We start from the raw sequence: 23,907 nt of genomic DNA, 5'->3' as shown, positions 1-23,907 counted from the left end.
AGCTGAGACTACAGGTGCATGCCACCACACCCAGCTAATTTTTGTATTTTTAGTAGAGACCGGGTTTCACCATGTTGGGCAGGCTGGTCTCGACCTCCTGACCTCAGGTGATCTCCCCACCTCGGCCTCCTAAAGTGCTGGGATTACAAGCATGAGCCACCGTGCTGGGCCAACATTGAGTTTTTGTTTTTGTTTTTTTAGTGTGCCAAGCTCTGTTAGGTGCTTATGTCCTCTTTCATACTTAGGGCAAAGCTATGAGATATGTTTTGTCCTTTTTTTTTTTAACAGCAGATGAACTGCCAAAGCCCATAAGTGCACATAAGTGGTTTGGCCAAAGTCCACCAGAGAGCAGGAGGAAGGATGGAGATCCTGCATTCAATGAACAATATGACACTATCACCTTGAGAAGATTTTTGCAAAGAATTCAAAGATAACTTCCGTCTTTATCTCTTGTTTATTTAGTTTTATAACAGCATGGTTTTCTAGTTGTTGGCAACTAAAGCTGGTTTGGAAGGTACCAGCTCATGTGATCCCTCTCCTTGATCAGGGAGGAGAGTGGAAGGTACAGGTTTGGGCCAGGTGACTAATCACTGTGGCTGAGGCAGCCTAGCAGAAATGGGTAGGCAGAACCATGGCCAAGATGACCAAGAGCATAACTGGGGACTTGGGCCCTATGGGCAGGTCTGCAAGAGAAGGGGAAATGGAAGCATGAGAACCAACACAGCAGCAAGACTGCAGAAGCCACAGTGGGCAGAGCAGGTGGAAGACATTGGTAGGACTGTGAGGTCTAGGCCAGGCTGATGCCCCATTTTATACACTGAGCATGGGGTGGAGAGGGGCAGGGAGCTAAGGAATCGGAGACCAGATCACACAGGTCTTGGCCGGGTACGGTGGCTCACGCCTGTAATCCCAGCCCTTTAGGAGGCTGAGGCAGGTGGATCGCCTGAGGTCAGGAGTTCAAGACCTGCCTGGCCAACATAGTGAAACGCCATCTCTACTAAAAATACAAAAAATTAGCTGGGCGTGGTGGCAGGTGCCTGTAATCCCAGCTACTCTGGAGGCTGAGGCAGGAGAATCGCTTGAACCCGCTAGGCGGAGGTTGCAGTGAGCCAAGATCGCGCCATTGCACTCCAGCCTGGAGCAAAACTAAAAAAAAAAAAAAATCACACAGGTCTCATTTCATCAGTGGTAAGATGAAGGCTTAGAGAGGTTTTGCAGCTTGCCGAAAGTCTTTACCCCATACTTCTCTGTTAGTACAGCCTAGTAATGATCTACTGGGATTTGTTGATATGTTAGACAATCGCATCATGTTTTCTATTAGAGTTTTTATTCTCTATTGAAAAAATTATCTTTTTTTTGCAGCATGATAGAAATGTATCTGTTTTATAAGTTTAATAAATTCTGATTTTTCTCCTACATAGAATGATTTAGATTGTTAGTGCTGGAAGAAACTTGAAGACCGCCCTCTCCAAAGCCTCTTTTTACAGATGAGGAAGCTGAGGCCTAGAGGTTGGAAATGATTTACCCAACATCCCACAGTCTTCCAGTTCCAAGGCTGGAACCAGAACTGGCTTCACACAGGCTTGCCTCCTCTCATCTCCACCAGGGCCCTACAGGCTCTGAATTGCTTCTCCAGACCAGACCAGCAAGCTCAGATCAGAACCGCGTTTTCTGCCATGGCATTGCTCCCCAGCCACAGAGGGCTCAGGCAGTCGGGTTCTGCGTCAGTGGAGGACATGGTCCAAGTTGTGTTTGCTCATCGAGGGGGAGCTCAGGTTCACCTGACCCAGCAGCTCCCGTGGCTGCTTGACAAACCCAGCGACCTAAGCCCATTGCTATTCAAAGATAGCCCAGCCCTCATCCTAGGGCCATCAGGAGACCTCAGCTTCTTTCTCCGGTGACTGAATTCAGTGCTCTAACTCCCTACCTTGCACAGCTGAGCATGGAGCTACTAATAGCTCTGTTATCATGTTCCCGTTTTAATACAAACAAACAGCCGTAGCCCAGGAAAGAGATTTGTTAGAGAGGTTGCTTGCCTTCTGCTCTGGCAGGAGACCTTCACAGCACCAAGCACCTGGCTGCTCTGTGGGGTTTGAGTGAAATGATGACTCTTCCTTCACACCCTCCCCTTAGCCTCCTGTTTTCTTCCTTTCCTCCACCTCGGAGGCCACCTAGAAATTTTGATGTAGAAAATTCCAATCTTGTAGAACATCAGGGCTGGGAAAACCTTAGAGATTCCCTGCTCTCATGACCCAGTGATCAGACACAGGACTGACATATCCAGCCCTCTGCTCGTGAGAGGCTGGGCCGGTTATTAGTTATTGCTTGTCATCTCCAAATCCCCCACATTCAGATGTTGGGGGACTCTGCAAGCCCCATTTCTGCTTTGCCAACTGCTCTTCAAGAAACTCTGCCAGGAGGGGCCAGAGGCCAGAGGAGGAAGAAGGACAGGGAACACACTCCTTCCGGTCTGTTTCTTGTTTCTGTGAGCAGCACCGTGGCCCACTGCTTCACCCAGGCAGTAGCAGTTCCCTCCCTCAGCAGTGAAAGAACTGAGTTTGCAGTTTTACTGATTCCTGCAGTGCCAGCCACATGGTGCTCCCTCAAAGATGCCAGCTCCAGCCACCTGGAGCCCCCTCCATGGAGCTCTGAGGTTCACTTCTGTGGGGCTCCTCCTCTAATCTTCCAAATTTTAATAATTTCAACTTCTACTCTTTGCTCCCCCAGGCTTAAGGGTGGTAGCTGCTTTCCGAAGTTGCTACCTTCCATTACACCTGAGAGTTTGCTTTTTGCCTTTCTACTTACATAGATAACAATTCTTCATATATTGAATTCTATTAAAATAACTGGGAGGTTTGGCTTGGAGCGGTGGCTCATGCTTGTAATCCTAGCACTTTGGGAGGCCAAGGCAGGCTGATCACCTGAGGTCAAGAGTTCGAGATCAGCCTGGCCAACATGGCGAAACCCTGTCTTTTTTTTTTTTTTTTTTTTTTTTGAGACGGAGTCTTGCTCTGGCACCAGGCTGGAGCGCAGTGGCGTGATCTCGGCTCACTGCAACCCCCGCCTCCTGGGTTCAAGCGATTCTCCAGCCTCAGCCTCCCGAGTAGCTGGGATTACAGGCATGTGCCACCACACCCAGCTAATTTTTGTATTTTTAGTAGAGATGGGGTTTCACCATATTTGCCAGGATTGTCTCAATCTCCTGACCTCATGATCCACCTGCCTTGGCCTCCCAAAGTGCTGGGATTACAGGCATGAGCTACCGTGCCCGGCCAGGGTGAAACCCCATCTTTACTAAAAATACAAAAAATAGCCAGGCATGGTGGTGGGTGCCTGTAGTTCCAGCTACTCAGGAGGCGGAAGCGGGAGAATCATTTGAACCTGGGAGGTGGAGGTTGCAGGGAGCCAAGATCTTGCTACTGCACTCCAGCCTAGGTGACAAAGTGAGACTCCATCTCAAAACAAAAACAAACCAGCAAACAAAAACAAAAAACTGGAAGGTTTTCATCAACTCTGACTGATATGCTGGCAGAGCTGAGATCCAAACCTAGGTCTTCTTTCTCCTGGTTCAGGACTCTTTGCACTGGAATCCAATAAATATTTGTTCAATTAAAGGAATAGTAAAGTGAGTTCACTCCATTCATTGGTTCCAACGTTAATAAGATGTTGTTTCAGATTCCCATCACCACCACCACCAACAACAAATTATCACCTAATTGCAGCCTAGATTTCCTGCCATCCAAGTGTCAAGCTCTATCACAGGCTATTAGAATTGAGAGGGACTATGGCCAGGCATGGCAGCTCATACCTGTAATCCCAGCAGTTTGGGAGGCCGAGGTGGGCAGATCACGAGGTGAAGAGATCAAGACCATCCTGGTCACCATGGTGAAACCCTGTCTCTACTGAAAATACAAAAATTAGCTGGGCGTGGTGGCGTGCACCTGTAGTCCCAGCTACTCGGGAGGCTAAGGCAGGAGAATCGCTTGAACCCGGGAGGTGGAGGTTGCAGTGAGCCGAGAGCCCGCCACTGCACTCCAGCCTGGCAACAGAGCGAGACTCTGTCTTAAAACAAAAAACAAAAACAAACAAACAAACAAAAAACATAAGAGCAGTGCAGGGCTGCAGAGCTGTCTCCTTTCTCCCCAGTTTGGCTGCACCCTTCCCACTTCCCCAGCCACACTATGTCCCTCTCCACCTGGCCCTGTGTCACTGTCTACCTGACCCTGCATCCCTGTCTACCTAGCCCTCTGTCTGCTCCCTGACCCAACTGGGTAATGGTCAGTGGTGAGGCCCAAGGACTAATGGGGCTAATCTAGTTGGACCATCGTCTTAGATTGGGCCACAGGTCTTTACCCAAGAGCCAACCTAAATTTGCCTTGCTCAGAGACTACAGAGTCAGCATATTCCCTTGTTTTCATGGCTGGTGAGTGGTAGCTGGTAGCAAGCCAGCCCACAGCTGAACACCGACACATGAGGGATCTCAGCTGAGACCAAGAGAACCACCCAGAAGGACTGCTAAGTCCATCCCAAGTTGCCAACCCACATGATCAAAAGCTAAATAAATAAATTCTTGTCTTAAACCACTAAGTGTTGGGGTGGTTTGTGATGTTGCAAAAGCTAACTGATAAGATTTCCCCAGAGGCTCTCACTTTCCTTTCCTTCACACCAGCCTGCACCCAATTGTGGCTGGCAGTCATGAAGATCTAAGCATTGTATCCCAAAGGATGCCACACGAGGGAAGACTGAGGGATGCGTCCAATCCCTCTCCACTGTTGAAATGACCATTTACTGGCATGGTCCCCTGAGTGGCGGCCACCAGTGTTGTCTTGGTCTATGCCAGACCCAGTGTCATCAAGATGCTAGAGTGTGTCAACCTCTCTGGGGATGAGGCTCTGAGCATTCCATTCTGGAATTGCAAAATGGAAACATGATTTGCAGTAAAGGGCCTCTTTTTCCCCTGCTAAACCAGATGCTTGATGACACATTAAAATATAAGGTTCCCCTTACTCGCAATTTCCATACCATCCCTCTCTGCAGACAAGATTAGCAAAAACCATATTCTTATTAAAACAAGCTGCTGTAACCCACAAAAACTCAGACATCAGTTTGAACCCCAAAGCTAAACTATGCTGTCATTTTTGGATATCAAATACAGTATCAACATCATGAAGAAGTGTGGGTTAAGGCAAGGGAGAGGGATGACAGAATGAAGGGGTGGGGAGGCTGTTCCAGCACAAACAACATGGGAGAGATTTTGAGAAAGGGATAGTGTCGGTGCCAACTACACCAGAGCCAAAGAGATTATTCCTGATGACACACATGTCAGAGCAGAACTAAGAAACTGCAGATATTTGCCTTCCATGTGACATCATAGGACTTTGCAAATGCAATCATCTGACCTCAGAGAGAGTTTTCGCTAACATCAGGCTACTTTATTATTTAAATTAAAAATAGCTTTTTAAAACCTCTGTTTCCCAGGCAACCTTATTGAAAACAGAGTCTCACTCTGTCGCCGGGCTGGAGTGCAGTGGTGCAATCTTGGCTCACTGCAACCTCCACCTCCTGGGTTCAAGCCATTCTCCTACCTCAGCCTCCTGAGTAGCTGGGACTACAGGCGCGCACCCCCATGCCCAGCTAATTTTTGTATTTTCAGTAGAGATGGGGTTTCATCAAGTTGGCCAGGATGGTCTCACTCTCCTGACCTTGTGATCCGCCTGCCTCGGCCTCCCAAAGTGCTGGGATTAAAGGTGTGAGCCACCGTGCCTGGCCAATAACAACCATTATATAATTTTTAAATGTCCTTAATTAATAAGACTTTGTTAAGTACCATTTGGCCAGTTTATGCTTCTCCCCAGCAAGAGCAAGAACAGAAGAACACCTTAATCAGATTTGTTTTTTGTGGGCTTTTGTTGAGAGGGAGTCTCTCTCTGTCACCCAGGCTGGAATGCAGTGGCACAATCTCTGCTCACTGCAACCTCTGCCTCCCAGATTTGAGCGATTCTCCTGCCTCAGCCTCCCGAGTAGCTGAGATTACAGGCATGCACCACCACACCCAGCTAATTTCATATTTGTTTGTTTTTAAGTTAGCTTTTGTTGTAACTGAAAATAATAGAGGCCTCCAGTTACCTGTCTCCCAATACTTCCTCCCAAAGTGATATAAAACAATGAGAAAGGAAAAATAAATGTACACAAAAGGTAGACTTTCTATAACTTGAAGACAGAAAATAAAACAGAGAAGTGTAATCACTTTTCAAAACTGTAAATAAAAAGAGGAAAGTCAGAAAATCCTGGATTTTTCTCATGCACCTGCCCTCACCCTACCACAAGTGTTTGTAGAGAACAAAGGTAGACCCAGTTCCCTAGAAACAGTTGGGACAATACAGAGGGCAGCTAGTGAAAGGGGCCTACATTGGTCTAGAATTATTGTCAGATGATTAAGTATACCCAAACATAGAAAATTCTTTAAAAAATGTCTGAGCAGGTCACAGCAGGGACTATTACAAAGGAATTTCAAAGCACATGGAATTTAAAGGGATAGGTATGGCCGGGCACGGTGGCTCATGCCTGTTATCCCAGCACTTTGGGAGGCCAAGGTGAGTGGATCACTTGACGTCAGGAGTTTGAGACCAGCCTGGCCAACATGGCAAAACCCCATCTCTACTAAAAATACAAAAATTAGCCGGGTGTGGTGGCTGGCGCCTGTAATCCCAGCTACTTGGGAGGCTGAGGCAGGAGAATCACATGAACCCGGGAGGCAGAGGCTGCAGTAAGTAGAGACTGTGCCACTGCACTCCAGCCTGGGTGACAGAGTGAGACTCCATCTCAAAAATAATAAAGGTTAAAAAATAATAATAGTGCTGGGCGCAGTGGCTCGTGCCTGTAATCCCAGCACTTTGGGAGGCCAAGGTGGGCGGATCACCTGAGGTCGGGAGTTCAAGACCAGCCTGACCAACATGGAGAAACCCTGTCTCTACTGAAACTACAAAATTAGCCAGGCGTGGTGGCACATGCCTGTAATCCTGGCTACTCGGGAGGCTGAGGCAGGAGAATCACTTGAACCCGGGAGGCGAGAGGTTGCAGTGAGCCAAGATCGCACCACTGCACTCCAGCCTTGGCAACAAGAGCAAAATTCTGTCTCAAAATAATAATAATAATAATAATAATAATAATAATAATAATAATAACAAAGGGATAGACAGAATTCAAAGGACAGCCTTCAAAACGCATGGCTTCTAGGGGGAAAAAAAGGCAGAAATGATAATAGGAATACCCAATGGCAACTGGGTGTTTATCTTGGTCCATCTTCTGTTCCTATAACAGAATACTATAGACTGGGTAATTTGTAATACAAAGAAATGTACTTCTTACAGTTCTGGAGGCTGGGAAATCCAAGGTTAAGGAGGCACACGCGGTGAGGGCTTTCTTGCTGGTGGGAGGACTCTTCTGCAGAGTCCTGAGGTGGTCAGAGGCATCACATGGCAAGAGGCTAGAGTACGCCAAATTGGCTTTCATAACAGGCCCACTCTGTTGATAACTAACCCACTCCCATCATGACCCATTAATCTATTAATTCATGAGTGGATTAATTCATCTTCCTCCTATTAAAGGCCCCACCTTTCAATGCTGCCACATTGGGGATTGAATTTCAACGAGAGTTTTGGAAAAGATAAACATTCAAACCACAGCAGTGTTAAATGGGGAAAAGAAAGAAAAAAAAGAAGAGTTAGAGTTCTATGAAAACGAAAAGAGCATCACAAAATAAAAGGACTCAGAAACGTTCTTGAACTTCACCCTAACAAACATGGCCTGTGTACAGACAGACCAGGCGACTGTTAAACTAGGAATCCCATAAAACACCTCAGTGCCATAAAAACGGACAAGAAGAAGGTCAACAAATCCACATAGAGCTTTTGAAAAACAAAACAGAAAAAGGAGATAATATTTTACACATATTACTTGAGGAAAATCTTCCTTACACCCTGAGACCAGCTATGAAGAGGAACAAAATTCTAACTCAGCACTCCAAACAGAATAAAATATTCTCAAGTCTGCATTTGAGCATATATAAAATACCTTGAATCAGAAATTCAAACAGGCAAATAGAAATGGACAAAAAGCAAGGAGGAATAAAAAGATTGTCAATTGAACTCCAGAAAAAAATATAAGAAAAAGACAAAATTATCTCAGAAATAAATAAATCATAAGGCACCCAAGGGATAATAGATGTAAATTAAAATTTAATAAAGAACATTAAAAAAATCAGGAAAGTGGCTGGGCACAGTGGCTCACACCTGTAATCCCAGAACTTTGGGAGGCCGAGGTTGGCGGATCACCTAAGGTCGGGAGTTTGAGACCAGCCTGACCAACATGGAGAAACCCTGTCTCTACTAAAAATACAAAAATTAGCTGGACATGGTGGCGCATGCGTATAATCCCAGCTAATCAGAAGGCTGAGGCAGGAGAATCACTGGAACCCAGGAGGCAGAGGTTGCGGTGAGCCAAGATCACGCCATTGCACTCCAGCCTGGGCAACAAGGGCAAAATTCCATCTCAAAAAAAAAAAAAAAAAAATCAGGAAAGCAATGAAGAGGATAAGAAATGGCATAAAGAAATAAATAAAAAGGATCAGAGAGAAAGTAAGAAAATAGGAGACAGGCAAAGAAGGAATTATTGTTCTATTGTTGGAGTGCCTGAAATAAAAACAAAACAGTGGAACAGAGCTAAAATTTAAAATGTTTGATTCAAGAAAAATTTCTAGAAACAGGAAAATACCTGAATCTACGTGCTGGAAGGACTCACTAAATACCTAGGAAAATTAACCCAAAACAATCAATCCCAAGACATGTCCCAGTAAAACTATTAGATTTCAAAGACAAAAGATAAAAGCCCTCCAGACAAGAAGATCTAATAACTTACAAAACCAAAAGGATTAGAATGGCATCCTATTTTTTATTTATTTATTTATTTATTTATTTATTTATTTATTTTTTGAGATGGAGTCTCACTCTGTAGCCCAGGCTGAAGTGCAGTGGCGCAATCTCGACTCACTGCAAGCTCTGCTTCCCAGGTTCACACCGTTCTCCTGCCTCAGCCTCCTGTGTAGCTGGGACTACAGGCGTAAGCCACCACGCCTGGCCAATTTTTTTGTATTTTTAGTAGAGACGGGGTTTCACCATGTTAGCTAGGATGGTCTCAATCTCCTGACCTTGTGATCCACCCACCTCGGCCTCCCAAAGTGCTGGGATTATAGGCTTGAGCCACCGTGCCTGGCCAGCATCCTATTTTTTAAAAATCAATAAACAAAGCAAGATAACAATGAAACAGCATTAAAAAAGAAAAAAAAAAACAACTCATGAATGAAAGTGCGAACCAAAGATTTTATATCCAGCCAAGCTGTTCTTCATGCATCAAGGATAGAGAAAAACAATTTTCAACATACAGTAGGCCAGGTGTGGTAGCTTACACCTATAATCCCAACACTTTGGGAGGCTGAGGCGGGCAGATCACCTGAGGTCCAGAGTTCGAGACCAGCCTGGCCAACATGGCAAAACACCATCTCTACTAAAAGTACAAAAAATTAGCTGGGCATGGTGGTGCACGACTAGAGTCCCAGCTACTCCGGAGGCTGAGGCAGGAGAATTGCTTGAACCCGGGGAGTGGAGGTGGCAGTAAGCCAAGGTCGTGCTATTGCACTCCAGCCTGGGCAACAAAGTGAGACTCCATCTCAAAAAAAAAAAAAAAAAAAAAAGGCCAGGCACAGTGGCTCATGCCTGTAATCCCAGCACTTTGGGAGGCCGAGGTGGGTGGATCACAAGGTCAGGAGATGGAGACCATTCTGGCTAACACGGTGAAACCCCATCTCTACTAAAAATACAAAAAATCAGCCGGGCATGGTGGCGAGTGCCTGTAGTCCCAGCTACTCGGGAGGCTGAGGTGGGAGAATGGCGTGAACCCAGGAGATGGAGCTTGCAGTGAGCCGAGATCACGCCACTGCACTCCATCCAGCCTGGGCGACAGAGCAAGACTCTGTCTCAAAAAAAAAAAAAAAAAAAAAAAAAAAAAGCCAGGCGTGGTGGCTCACACCTGTAATCCCAGCACTTTGGGAGGCCGAGGTGGGTGGATCACCTGAGGTCAGGAGTTCAAGACCAGCCTGGGTAAACTGGTGACACCCCGTCTCTATTAAAAATACAAAAAACTTAGTGGGGCATGGTGGTGGATGCCTGTAATCCCAGTTACTCAGGAGGCTGAGGCAGGAGAATCACTTGAACCCGGGAGGCAGAGGTTGCAGTGAGCCCGGATTGCACCATTGCACTCCAGCCTGGGCGACAAAGTGAGACTCTGTCTCAAAAAAAAATAAAATGAAATACAGTAACTTACTGAATTCTACACCCATGAGATTCAGTCTTGAGGAATCTACTAGATGATGTATTTCATCCAACCAAGTGATAACTGGGAAAACTTTCATCCAACCAAGTGATAACTGGGATAACTAGTAAAAGCACTGAGGATGAGGATTAAAAAATAGGTAAATATACATCTAAAACTAAAACAACTCTTAGATAAAAGGGGAAATACAAAAATACAAATTTAAATTACAAAATACAAAATAATAATAATTGTAAGTGCCCAACATGTTCTTCCTGCCTGCTACCTAGATACAGCCTATTTATCAAGAGGGGGAATTGCAATAGAGAAAGAGTTTAATACATGTAGAGCCAGTTTTATTACTACTTAAATTGGCCTCCCCCAAAATTCAGAGTCTAGGGTTTTCCAAAGATAGTTTGGAGGACAGGGAGCTCGGGAATGGGTGCTGCTGATTGGTTGGGGATGCAATCATAGGAATGTGGAAAAAAGGTCCTCCTGTGCTGAGTCCAATTCTGGGGGATGGGGTGTGGGGCCACAGAGGAGTCGCTGGTCTAGGTGGAATCATCTGGTAATCAGAAATGCCAAACTCTGAAAACATCTTAAAAGGCTAACCTTAGGTTGTACTATAGTGATTTTATTTACAGGAATAATTGGGGAAGTTGCAAATCTTTCGACCTCAGGAACGAGTGTAATTTTTTTTTTTTTTTTTTTGAGACAGAGTCTCGCTCTGTCGCCCAGGCTAGAGTGAAGTAGCACGATTTTGTCTCACTGCAACCTCCACCTCCCAGATTCAAGCAATTCTCCTGTCTCAGCCTCCTGAGTATCTGGGACTACAGGTGCCCACCACCACACCTGACTAATTTTTGTATTTTTAGTAGAGACGGGGTTTCACCATATTGGTCAGGCTGGTCTTGAACTCCTGACCTTAGGTGATCCACCCACCTCGGCCTCCCAAAGTGCTGGAATTAGAGGCGTGAGCCACCATGCCTGGCCAACTACACCTACATCTTAGCAGAATTTAGGCCTCTCTTATCTTCCTAACTTGGTGACCTTCATTAGTTTTCTGCCTGCCTCGGCCTCCCAAAGTGCTAGGATTACAGGCGTAAGCCACCGCTCCTAGCCCTTTTCATTAGTTTTATAAAGGCAGTTTAGGGCTGGGCACAGTAGCTCATGCCTGTAATCCCAGCACTTTGGGAGGCTGAGGCAGGCGGATCATGACATCAGGAGATCGAGACCATCCTGGCTAACACAGTGAAACCCCATCTCTACTAAAAATACAAAAAAATTAGCCAGGCGTGGTGGCAGGCACCTGTAGTCCCAGCTATTTGGGAGGTTGAGGCAGGAGAATGGCATGAACCCAGGAGGCAGAGCTTGCAGTGAGCCCAGATCGTGCCATTGCACTCCAGCCTGGGTGACAGAGCCAGACTCCATCTCAGAAAAGAAAAAAAAAAAAAAGGTGGTTTAGTTTTGGAAAGGGCTATTATCGTTTAAACTATAAACTCCCAAAGTTATCTTGGCCCACATCCGGAAGTGACCACAGGCAGTTTGGAGGTTAAAGGCAAAATAGAGTTGGTTAGGTCAGATCTCTTTCAGTGTTACAACCTTTTCAAAGGCAGTTTTATAATGACAGCAAAAACATTACATATATATCAGAGTCAATGGGATGTATTTAAAGCAGTGATCAGAGGAAAATTCATTGCATCAAACACATTTGTCAGTGAAAATGAAAGAAGGAAAATAATGAATTAAATTCCCAACTCAAAAAACTGGAAAGGAAAAACAAAGTAAACTAAGAAAAGCACAAAGAAGAAAAAATAAAGTTAAAGGCAGAAATAAATGAAGTAGAGAAGAGAAAAATGAGTGATTAATGAACAAATCAAAATCCTAATTCTTTTTTTTTTTTTTTTGAGACAGAGTCTTGCTTTGTCATCCAGGCTAGGGAGTGCAATGGTGTGATCTCGGCTCACTGCAACCTCCACTTCCTGGGTTCAAGCGATTTTCCTGCCTCAGCCTCCGGAGTAGCTGGGATTGCAGGTGCCCACCACTATGTCTGGCTAATTTTTGTAGTTTTAGTAGAGACGGGGTTTCACCATGTTGGCCAGGCTGGTCTCAAACTCCCGACCTCAGGTGATCCGCCCACTTCGGCCTCCTAAAGTGCTGGGATTACAGATGTGAGCCACCATGCCCAGACAAAAGCCTAATTCTTAAAAATGGAATAAACTAGAAAAATTACTAGCTACCTTGATCAGAAAGAAAAAGGGAGAAAGCACAAACACACAAAATTACAAGAGGGAAATAACCATTGTAACGGAAGAAATTTTAAACATTATAAGAGGCTGACTTGCAGATGTCTATGCAAATAAAAAAATGAAATGGATAGCATCCTAGTGAAATGAGGATTGCCAGAAATGACACCACTAAAGTTACAACACTTAAACATACCTATTTCCACAGAAAAACGATAGAGAAATTTACTAAGGAACCATAACACAACAAAAAGATCAGGCCCAGATAATTTCATGAGGGAGTTTTACCAAATCTTTAAAGGTCAGATAGTCCCAGAGTGCTCTACAAATTATTCCAAAGCATTTTAAAGGCAGAAGAACACCTTAATTCCTTTTATGAAGAATGACACTGATTCCTCAACCTGATAAAAATGGCACACACACACACAGACAAAAACTACAAACCAATATCACTCATGAACATGAGTGATGCAAAAATATTGAAAAACATACTAGCAAACTCCAACACTATATACAGAAAATAATATACCATACTGCTATAGACTGAATGTTATACCCCCTGCCCCAAATTCATATGTTGAAATCTAATCTCCAATGTGAAGGTATTTGGAGGTGAGTCATCTGAGAGGTGATTAGGTCAGGAGGGCTCCATCTTCATGAATGAGATTAGTGCCCTTGTAAGAAGATACTTGAGAGAAATGGTCCCTTTATCATATGAGGATACAGCAAGAAGGTGGCCATCTGCAAACCAAGAAGATGATCCTCACTAGGGCCTTAGCCAGCACCTTCATCTTGGACTTCCCAGCCTCCAGAACTGTGAGAAATAAATTTCTGTTGTTTAATTCACCAGTCTATGATATTCTGTTATAGCAGCCTGGGCTGAATAAGACAATGACCTATAATCAAGAGGAAAAATAATCAATATAAGCAGATGCAAAGATGACTCAGAGCTTGGAATTAGCAAAGACTCAAAAACAATTCTTACAACCATAACATAAATAATTTACTGGAAAAGGTAGATATAATAGTGGAAGACATAGGAAATTTCTGGAGGGTATATATGGTGGAGGATATAGGAGAAATATGGTAACTCGGGGGGGAAATGGAAAAGTGCCTTAAGAGACATATCAACCAAAAGCAACTTGTGAAACTCGTTTGGATCCTGATTTTAAATAAATCAAAAGTTTTAAAAATGAAACAACCAGGGATATTTGAACACTGACACGATTTTTAATATTAAGTAATTATTTATTTTTTGTATGATAAGGATACTGTGGTTACACACTTACAAAAAGAGTCCTAATTTTTTAGAGACATGATATGGTGTGGCTTTGTCCCCACCCAAATCTCATCTTGAATTGTAGCTCCCATAATTCTCATGTGTCATGGGAGGGACCCAGTGGGAGGTAATTGAATCATGAGGGTGGGTCTTTCCCATGGTGCTCTTGTGATAGCGAATAAGTCTCAAGAGATCTGATGGTTTTATAAAGGGAAGTTTCCCTACACAAGCTCTCTTGCCTGCCACCATGTAAGACATAACTTTGCTCCTCATTCGCCTTCTGCCATGATTGTGAGGCCTCCCCAGACATGTGAAACTGTGAGTCAATTAAACCTCTTTCCTTTATAAATTACCTGGTCTCAGGCATGTCTTTACTAGCAGTGTGAGAACAAACTAATACAAAATACATACTTTAATATTACTGATTAAACAATGGAAGTATTTGTTTTAAAACAATCCAACAGGGCCAGGAGCAGTGGCTCACGCCTCTGGGAAGCCAAGGCAGGTGGATCACCTGAGGTCAGGGGTTCAGGACCAGCCCGGCCAACATCATGAAACCATGTCTCTACTAAAAATACAAAAATCAGCTGGGCATGGTGGCGCATGCCTGTAGTCCCAGCTACTCGGGAGGCTGAGGAAGGAGAATCGCTTGAGCCCAGGAGGTGGAGGTTGCAGTGAGCCAAGATCACACCACTACACTCCAGCCTAGGTGACACAGTGACAGAGTGAGACTGTCGCAAAAAACAAACAAACAAAACAACAACAAAAAACAGAAAACAAAACAAAACAAAAAAATCGAACAGTGGAGGGAGGAAGGCAGATGTTAGTGGAAAGTAGGATAATAAATGAAATAAGCTCAACCATTGTAGACAATTGTAGAAACCAGTAATGGATACATAAGGATGCTTATAATATTCTCTCTACTTTGGTGTATACTTGAAAAGTCCATAATAAAATATTAAGAAAGAAAAGGAGACAGGGTGGAAGGGAGGAAAAGAAATGCTTCCTTCCTCATTTGTGACTAGAGCCCACTCCAGTTCCTAAGCCAATCCTGGCCGAGTCAATCTCTGGCTTGTCAGTGGTGGGCTTTGGAATCAGGTCATCTCTTCATAAGCAGGCATTGAGCAATCTGCCAGTAATCTGGCTACTAAAGTAAGCTAGTTTTGATTTGCATTTTCTTTCTTTCTTTTTTTTGAGACAGAGCCTCGTTCTGTCGCCCAGGCTGGAGTGCAGTGGCGCGATCTCAGCTCACTGCAAGCTCTGCCTCCTGGGTTCACGCCATTCTCCTGCCTTAGCCTTGCGAGTAGCTGGGACTACAGGTGCCCACCACCAAGCCTGGCTAATTTTTTGTATTTTTAGTAGAGACGGGGTTTCACTGTGGTCTCAATCTCCTGACCTCATGATCCGCCCGCCTCAGCCTCCCAAAGTGCTGGGATTACAGGCGTGAGCCAACGCACTTAGCCGATTTGCATTTTCTAAACTGAATTTCCCCGTTGCACTTCATACATGAGACCTGGTGTCTCCAACAGAACTCTAAGTCCAAGTGTTGGATCCCAAGTCTTCACTCAGCCCTTCTCTTGCATCTGTACTGGTTTGATCCCTAGGACCACGTGTCTGACCACTACTCCTGGCTCCTAGACCTTGGGCCTGCAGACTGATCTTGCCACATATGAACATATCTTCTAAAGGTTAACTTCCTGAACTCCTGGTATCTACCTATCTGACCGAAGCTCTGAAAGGAGTGACCGATTGCCCTTGGGCATTGTTTTTCCTCTGTCGTTTTTCCTCTATCTATTTAATAGCTGCTTCTCCAAGATTGACATAGGTGTATGTAGAGGGTCATTTCCCTCCACACCTGTTGGACCAAGACATGTCAACCCAAGTCCCCCTGTTTATGCCAAATAAAGAGAAGGAATGCACCAAAGCATTGACAGTCCTGGGGCAGTAAAGCAGGCTGGTGTTGGGCAAAGAGAGGCACGCCAACAAATGCCAAATAGGGAAACTTCCACCAGGCCCTGCAAACAGTAATATCACCAAATGCTTTTCAAAGACTTGGAACACATGTGGCGATGAGCTTACGACCAACTGGGATTCAAGCGTTGCTTGTCTCATCTGTTTGCTATGAAATATGAGATGCAAAAGCACTTTGTCAGATTCTAACTTGAACCTTATGACCAGTTTCAGCAAAAGGATATTCAGAGGAATGGTTTTTCTGAATGACCAAAAGTGAATACAAAGCTGTGCTTTTTAAGCTCAGGGAGCCAGCTGCAAAATTATGTCTCCTCAAAATGAAAATCTTTGTCCCACTTAGAAATGGCCATTCCAATCATGAGGTCAGGAGATTGAGACCATCCTGGCCAACATGGTGAAACCCTGTCTCTACTAAAATACAAAAAATTAGCTGGGCGTGGTGGTGCACGCCTGTAGTCCCAGCTACTCAGGAGGTTGAGGCAGTAGAATCGCTTGAACCTGGGAGGCAGAGCTTGCAGTGAGCCGAGATCATGCCACTGCACTCCAGCCTGGCGACAGAGCAAGACTCCATCTCAAAAAAAAAAAAAAAAAAAGAAAGAAAGAAATGGCCACTCCAGCTTCCCATACATTTGTACCTTTCCAGGTCCTTTCACATGTAACTGAGCACAAGCAGGCAGAAATACATGTTTCAGGCTGAAGTCTTGCTTAATATGCAGTAAAGGCAGCTACTCAGAGGAGGTCAGACCTTGGTAGGGTTTGGATATTTCTTTGGAGCCCCAGACAGTGAGACACAACCAATTTCAGTCATTCCTGAACTTTATACCGATGTAAGCGGCTTGGCTGCATAAAGTCAGCCAGTGTTGCTGGGTTTAATCTCTTTCCAACTCTTTGGCACCCGATCTGGCACAGAGCTCTCCTGAGGCTGTTCCCTGACTTGAGTGTGGAGCAGAATTTCCCCTTTTTAGGTCGCAAATTCAGAGTAGTCACTCATCACAGCCACTCTCTCCACTGTGTCGATTTTAAACACCCTCATTAATAACACTTACGAAACGTTGGCAAGGTGGTGGCTATCTTGAGTTGCTCCTGCTATCCATGACATATCACAAGATAGAATAACAGGAACAAATTTGCCTCTGCAGACTAGGATGATAAAAACACAGTGATATCCACCTCTTCTAAACACAGCTGAATTAAGAACCCTAGGACAACGGTCACAGTGGATTGTTCAGAGATCTGCTAAGGGTGAGTACAGGCCCCCAAAAAGGAGTCTTCCTTTTTTTTTTTTTTTTTTTTTTTTGAGACGTGGTCTCACTGCATTGCCCAGGCTGGAGTGCAGTGGTGTGATCTCAGCTCACTGCAACCTCCACCTCCCGGGTTCAAGCAATTATCCTCCCTCAGCCTCCCGAGTAGCTGGGACTACAGGCGCCTGCCACCACACCCAGCTAATTTTTTTTGTATTTTTAGTAGAGACGGGTTTCACCATATTGGCCAGGATGGTCTCAAACTCCTGACCTTGTGATCCACCTGCCTTGGCCTCCCAAAGAGCTAGGGTTACAGGCATGAGCCACCATGCCCGGCCGAGGAGTCTTCCTTGTCAGTTTCTTGAGCAGTGTCTGGCTGCTCCCTTGCTGCCACCACCTGAAGTCTTGGTCTTCGTGCCTGCCTTTGGGGGTGGGATGGGACCTCTTGGGCTGAGATGGACAAATCTCCCCTAGGCTTGTGGCCTCCTTGGGATTCAGAGCATTGGATCGGGATCGCATCAGAGTGAGTTTGGTTTTCTACTGGCCAATGCTCCAAGGGTACATAATTGTATTTTACCACGCTCTCCCTCTCCTCTATTAGCCAGCAGAGCTGTCCCCTACCCCAGCATGTCCCTGGCCATTAAGTATGTGCCCTTGCATGCAGTTAGAAACACTGTCATCACCCTCAGCATTCATTTATCTGCTCCCATGACAGCACACACTTGAGTAGCCACGTTGGAGGGCCTGCCTTTGTTCTTTTCTCTGAAAACCGCTCATTCCTCACCCCTCCCAACACACCCCATCTCCCTCCTGTCTGAGTGGTCCTGGCCCACCACATCAACCCACCTCTTAGACCCTGCTAATTGGACTAAGGGTAGATTCTGGCTTATGTGGGGACAATCAGATTTTCTCTTTAGATATTTGATAAGGAAGACCATCAAAGGAGGCCACTCATCACCAGGCAATGAGGAATGGGGGCCAGGACCAGTGGTAGAGAAGCCCAGAGTCTGTGCACGCTGGACTTAGGGAGAGGCAGGGGTAAGATCCCAGCAGAGGAGATCCATCCACCCTCAGACCAGAATGAAGCCAGTGGTTGCTGAGAAGCAGGAGTGAGAAGTTGCTGCAGCCCAGAACTATGTCTGCTCAACAAATGCCCCTTTTCGGGTGGGTTTCTGTTTCTTGCAACCAAATGTGCCCCGATTGAAAGCATACTCAAAAGCTGCCCATGATGCCCAGATGCTGGCCTCGTCTCCGTCCTCATCCTCTTTCAGCCTCTCTGCAGCATCTGAGACTATCCCCCGAACTCCCTCCTCCAGGCTCTTTCCACCTAACGCTTTTCTAACGAGGTGCTGCAAAATCCCACTCTCTTTCTCCTTCTCCAGTTCCTCCTCCCACCCTCTCAGTGAAGCCAGCCAGGAGCTTCAGGATTTGGTGTTCTAGCCTGGTCTTCTCCTTGGAGAGTCCATTGATTCCCATGGCTTTCTCTATTGAGTCCAGGGAAAAGACTCTAAACCTAAAGCACCTGCCCTGATGTCTCACTCCTGCACCAACTGCATTTTTAAATCTCCCATCAATGTCTCTACTTAGATGATTCAGCCTCTTGAAATGTCCACTGAACATCTTTCCCTCAAGCCAATCCCTCTCTTGCCTTGCTCATCAGATTTAGAGAACCTTGTTCTCTCAGTCATGTGGCCTGGGACCACTGTGGTCATTCTACACCTCATGGTGACTGCCTGCTTAGCATCACTTAATAAGTGTTTGCTGAATGAAATGAAGAAATGAATCTTGTATTTTTCCCTCTGTTTCATTCCTCTTCTCTCTCACTGATAGAGTTTGGAGGTTTGTCTCCTCTAAATCTCATTTTGAAATGTGATCCCCAGCATTGGAAGTGGGGCCTGGTGGGAGGTCATGGGGGCGGATCCCTCATGAATGGTTTGGTGCCTTCCTTGTAGTAAGCGGTGGCTTCTCACTCTATTAGTTCACATGACAGCTGGTTGTTTAAAAGGGGCTGGAGGCCAGGTGAGGCAGTTCTCTTCTGTAATCCCAGCACTGTGGGAGGTCGAGGCAGGATGATCGCTTGAGCTCAGCCTGAGCAACACAGCCTGGGCAACACAGCAAGACCCGGTCTCTCTACAAAAAATAAGAAAATTAGCCAGGTGTGGTGGTGCGTGCCTGTGGTCCCAGCTACTCCGGGGGCTGAGGTGGGAGGAGTGCTTGAGCCCAGGAAGTCGAGGCTACACTGGACCACTGCACTCCAGCTTGGGCAACAGAGCAAGATCCTATCTCAAATAAAAAATATAAATGAAAAGGGCCCGGCAGCCAGGTGCAGTGGCTCATGCCTGTAATCCCAACACTTTGGGAGGCCAAGGCGGGCAGATCACGAGGTCAGGAGTTTGAGACCAGCCTGGCCAGCATGGTGAAACCCCATCTTTACTAAAAATACAAAACTTAGCTGGGCATGGTGGCATGCACCTGTAGTCTCAGCTACTCAGGAGACTGAGGCAGGAGAATCGCTTGAACCCAGGGGGCGGAAGTTGCAGTGAGCCAAGATTACGCCACTGCACTCCAGCCTGGCGACAGAGCGAGACTCTGTCTCAAAACAAAAAAAAAAGAAAAGAGCCTGGCATCTCTCTTGCTCTGTCTCTTGCCATGTGACATGCCTGTTCCCTCTTGGCCTTCCACCATGAGTAAAAGCTTCCTGAGACGGCAGCAGACGCCAAGTGGGTGCTAGTGCCAAGCCTGTACTGCCTTCAGAACCATGAGCCAACTATCTCTTTTCTTTATAAACTACTCAGTCTCAGGTGTTCCTTTACAGCAATGCAAAAACAGACTAATACACTCACCATGCCACTAGAACTGGGAGGAGTTTTGCCCCCTGTATACACACATACGCAGCTATTACACAATAGATTATAAGTGGTGTCAGTGGGATAAAGGCTTTTGGTCGGGGCGTTTCTATTTTATGGAACAGGGTATGAAACAGTACATACACACACACTTCTGTGTTTAACTGAACTGTAGGATTCTCTCATGAGGCTTAGAATTCTGCCTAACTTTGGCTTTAACCTGATGATTCAGTTATAACTGACACCAAGTCAAACTCAGAAACACAGCGTTTGCCAAGATCACACGGCGGCTCAAGTTGGCAGGCACAACATCAGAAACAGGCCTGGAAAGGCACTTGTGAGAGTCTAGAGAAATACCTGTGCAAACATGTCAAGGTCAACACAATACGAGCTTTCAAATGACTTTCTCCCACAAAGTTCTACAAACCCTCAGGGCCTTAGGGGTTCTCTCTGAAGTCATCATTCTGCAGAATCACAAACATTTGAAACTAAAATTTGTGATGGGCAGAATCACAACAGAGGCCAGAAGAAATTCCAGTAATCATCCAGCCCAACTCCTTATTTCACAAATGAAGAGATCGAGGTCTAGATTAATGGGGCCATAGTCTATCAAAAGTAACCAGTGACGTATTAGAAAAAGTACAGTTCACTTGGCTTAAGAAACAAGGAGTGGAGAGGCACAGATATGCCTTTAATTTCACTTTATAAGGAAAGCAAACAAGCAATGCTTTTATCCCTCTAATCTCAGTAGTCAAACCGGTTTAAAGCCACAGGTTGCTCAAAGGAAGAAGCCCTCAGTCTGAGACTCACTCACCCAGGATCCCCCCAGCATGGAGAGGAGGAGGAGAGAAGCGGGAGAAGGCCCTCTCTTCCGGAGGCTCCTTTTCAGCACTGCCCTCCACCCGCAGTCTGTCTTCCCCAGGATCACATGGAATTGTTCTATAAATGTGCATTGGCTTAAGGTTGGGAACGCCAGCCTGGGAGGCAGTGGCGTGTAAGCAATCTGACCCAGGCCAGGCAGCAGCTTTCCAGAAGGCTCTGCAGCCCAGAGGGAGAGGGTAATAAGGAGCAGGGAGCCTGCAGGTGCCGCCAGCCTCCAGCTCTCTGTGCTTCTCACTACACATTTATTTGGGATCCAAAGCCAGTGTCAACTACCTTGGGCTGCAATTTGATTTACTTGACTTATATTTTGGCTGGGACAAGCCACTTTTCAAAACAAAGCAACCATAAAAGAAGAAAAAAAGCAAGGCATAAAATTAGCAGTGCTTCTAGTAAATAGGGACAGGTCATCACCAGCCTCAACTGACAGTATCAAGCAGTCCTTTTCAAACATGTCAATATGCCTCCTTTAGAAAGGGAGAATGAGCAATTAGTTAGGCGAGTTCTAAACAGCATGTCACCTACAGTTTCATCAGTAGCCAGGGAATTAAAGATGCAATCATACAATGGGAAACGAAGCGGCTGGAGAAAGGGTGAGGAGCTCTTTATATACCATCACTGAAAACTCTCCAAGATACATCAAGTGAAAAATACTAAGATACAGAACAGTGTGTATGATATACTATTGTTTATGTAAAGAAAAAAGAAAGGGGCTGGATGTGGTGGCTTACGTCTATATAATCTCAGCACTTGGGGAGGCCAAAGAGGGCAAATCACTTGAGCTCAGGAGTTTGAGAACAGCCTGGGCAACACAGAGGGACCTTGTGTCTACTAAAAGTACAACAAAAAAATTAGGCAGGCATGGTGGCGCACGCCTGTAGTCCCACATACTTGGGATACTGAGGTGGGAGTATCGCTTGAGCCAGGGCGGTTGAGGCTGCGGTGAGCTGTGATGGTGCCACTGCACTGTGGCCTGGGTGACAAATTGAGAACCTGTCTCCAAAACAAACAAACAAACAAAAAACAAAAAACAAACAAACAAAAGCCCCGAAAGGAGGATATACATTTATGTGTAAATACTACATTATAAAGGCAATGATCTAAACCTAACCATACAATGTGCTACATTATCATATATAAATAATTCTTTCTGGAAACTCACATAAGAAACTAGTGACAGTGGGTGGACTCGGAAGCAGGGAAAGAGGAAGACTTCCCTCTCATATTTCTTTTCTAGTCTAGGGATTTTATCTCATGTGAATGTATAATTTTTCAGAGAAAATTTAAAAGGTAATCTAATTTTCATCAGAAATATTTAATTTTCAAAATTATTCTAGTATTCAGAGTGCAAATTCAAGTGACTACAACTCCTTTTTTTCACACATTTAAAAGTTAGTTGAGTTGTCTTCCTTAAGAAGACTGAGTTTTATAATAACTAAAATGCTGTAATACCAAAGGACCGCCCAGAGAGTTTTGTTTTGTTTGTTTGTTGTAGAGGCAGGGGTCTTGCAACATTGCCCAGTCTGTTCTTGAACTCCTGGCTCAAGGGATCCTTCCGCCTTGGCCTCCCAAAGTGCTGGGATTACAGGTGTGAGCTACCATGCCTAGCTTCCCAAAGAGTTTTGAATGAGGGTTCTGAAGGCTGGATGCTAACTCTCGATTCAGCTATTTTTTCTTTTTCTTTTTTTTTTTTTTTTTAGAGACAGTCTCACTCTGTTGCCCAGGCTGCAGTGCAGTGGCACGATCTTGGCTCACTGCAATCTCTGCCTCCCAGGTTCTAGCAATTCTTCTGCCTCAGCCTCTGGAGTAGCTGGGACTACAGGTGCCCACCGCCACGCCTGGCTAATTTTTTGTATTTTAGTAGAGACGGGGTTTCGCCGTGTTGCCCAGGCTGGTCTCAAACTCCTGAGCTCAGGCAATCCACCCTCCTTGGCCTCCTAAAATGCTAGGATTACAGGCGTAAGCCACCATGCCCAACCAATTCACCTATTTTCTAGCAGTGACTTGGATCAATTGCCCAAGCACTAAGCACTTCCATTTCACCAGGTAGAAAAAGAGAATGATCCCACACTCCACCTTCTTCATAGGCCCAGCATGACTTAATCATGATGATGTACATAAAAGCCCTCCAAAAATGGAAAATCCCTATTCTAGAACTGAGTTGTTCTGGGCAATTACATTTTATAACTTTTCTTGAAGTTCTTGTGTAATTCTGCACTCAAATAACTTAAGTCAAATTTTCCTGTTGGAAAAAGCATTAAAGTAAAGGGGCCCCTACATAAAACCATGTGGCGTGTTTTCACATTAGCACTTTTTCGGCTCTTAAAACCTTCAGGTTTTTCACTTTCTCAGCATCACCTCTCTTGTGTACAAACTGCTTTCTTCCAAAAGAACAGCCTGGCATATCAGGGTGGGCTGTTCTGGGCCTTCTTCACAGCTTTCTACCACTTCTCACTTTTGCTCCCAGTTTATTGATCTGGGAACAGTTTTTTAGTCCTCCCACTAGTACCAACACATAAAACTTGGGTGAAATGGTGATACAGTTTGGCTGTGTCCCCACCCAAATCTCATCTTAAATTCCCACTTGTTGCAGGAAGGACCTGGTGGGAGGTAATTGAATCATGGGGGCAGGTCTTTCCCATGTTGTTCTCATGATAGTGAATAAGTCTCATGAAATCTGATGATTTTATAAGGGGAGTTTCCCTGCACAAGCTCTTTCTTTGCCTGCTGCCATCCATGTAAGATGTGACTTGCTCCTCCTTGCCTCCTGCCATGATTATGAGGCCTCCCCAGCACACGGAACTGTGAGTCCATTAAACCTTCTTCCTGTGTAAATTGCCCAGTCTTGGGCGTGTCTTTATCGGCAGCATGAAAATGGACTAATGCAAATGGCTTTGAGATATAAAAAAGTTTTAAATTACACTAAAGTCACAAGTCAGAGTTCCAATGTCTGTAAACAACAGTGCAGTTCCCATGATCCTGATGAAAACCTGCAGACGTCTCTGTATACCGGCTGAGATGGTGCCACCATACAGCAACAGTGTGAGTGCAGTTTCTATCATTCACTCAGCTGCTCAGCT

The 23,907-nt window shown here is 45.2% G+C and overlaps 1 protein-coding gene across 16 annotated transcripts in view; it reads right to left on the bottom strand.

The window, feature by feature from the left end:
• Positions 1 to 20,877, bottom strand: part of TACC2 (transforming acidic coiled-coil containing protein 2) — a 258,017-nt gene extending 237,140 nt beyond the window's left edge. For 14 of the 16 annotated variants that reach the window (XR_010147040.1, XM_054660560.2, XM_054660568.2 and 11 more), the window contains exon 1: positions 20,763 to 20,852. Coding sequence is in view for 2 of the 16 variants with exons in the window: in XM_063782189.1 (XP_063638259.1) it covers positions 20,763 to 20,780 (18 nt within the window). In the remaining 14 variants the exon portion in view is untranslated. Of the gene's footprint in view, positions 1 to 20,762 lie in introns of all 16 variants that reach the window. The other 2 variants (XM_063782189.1, XM_054660567.2) reach the window with 1 other exon arrangement.
• Between the last annotated feature and the right edge of the window lie 3,030 nt (positions 20,878 to 23,907).

Source organism: Pan troglodytes, chromosome 8 (genome assembly GCF_028858775.2).
Source record: "Pan troglodytes isolate AG18354 chromosome 8, NHGRI_mPanTro3-v2.0_pri, whole genome shotgun sequence".
Taxonomy (NCBI): Eukaryota; Metazoa; Chordata; class Mammalia; order Primates; family Hominidae; genus Pan; species Pan troglodytes.
This window is presented reverse-complemented; position numbering and strand designations above follow the sequence as displayed.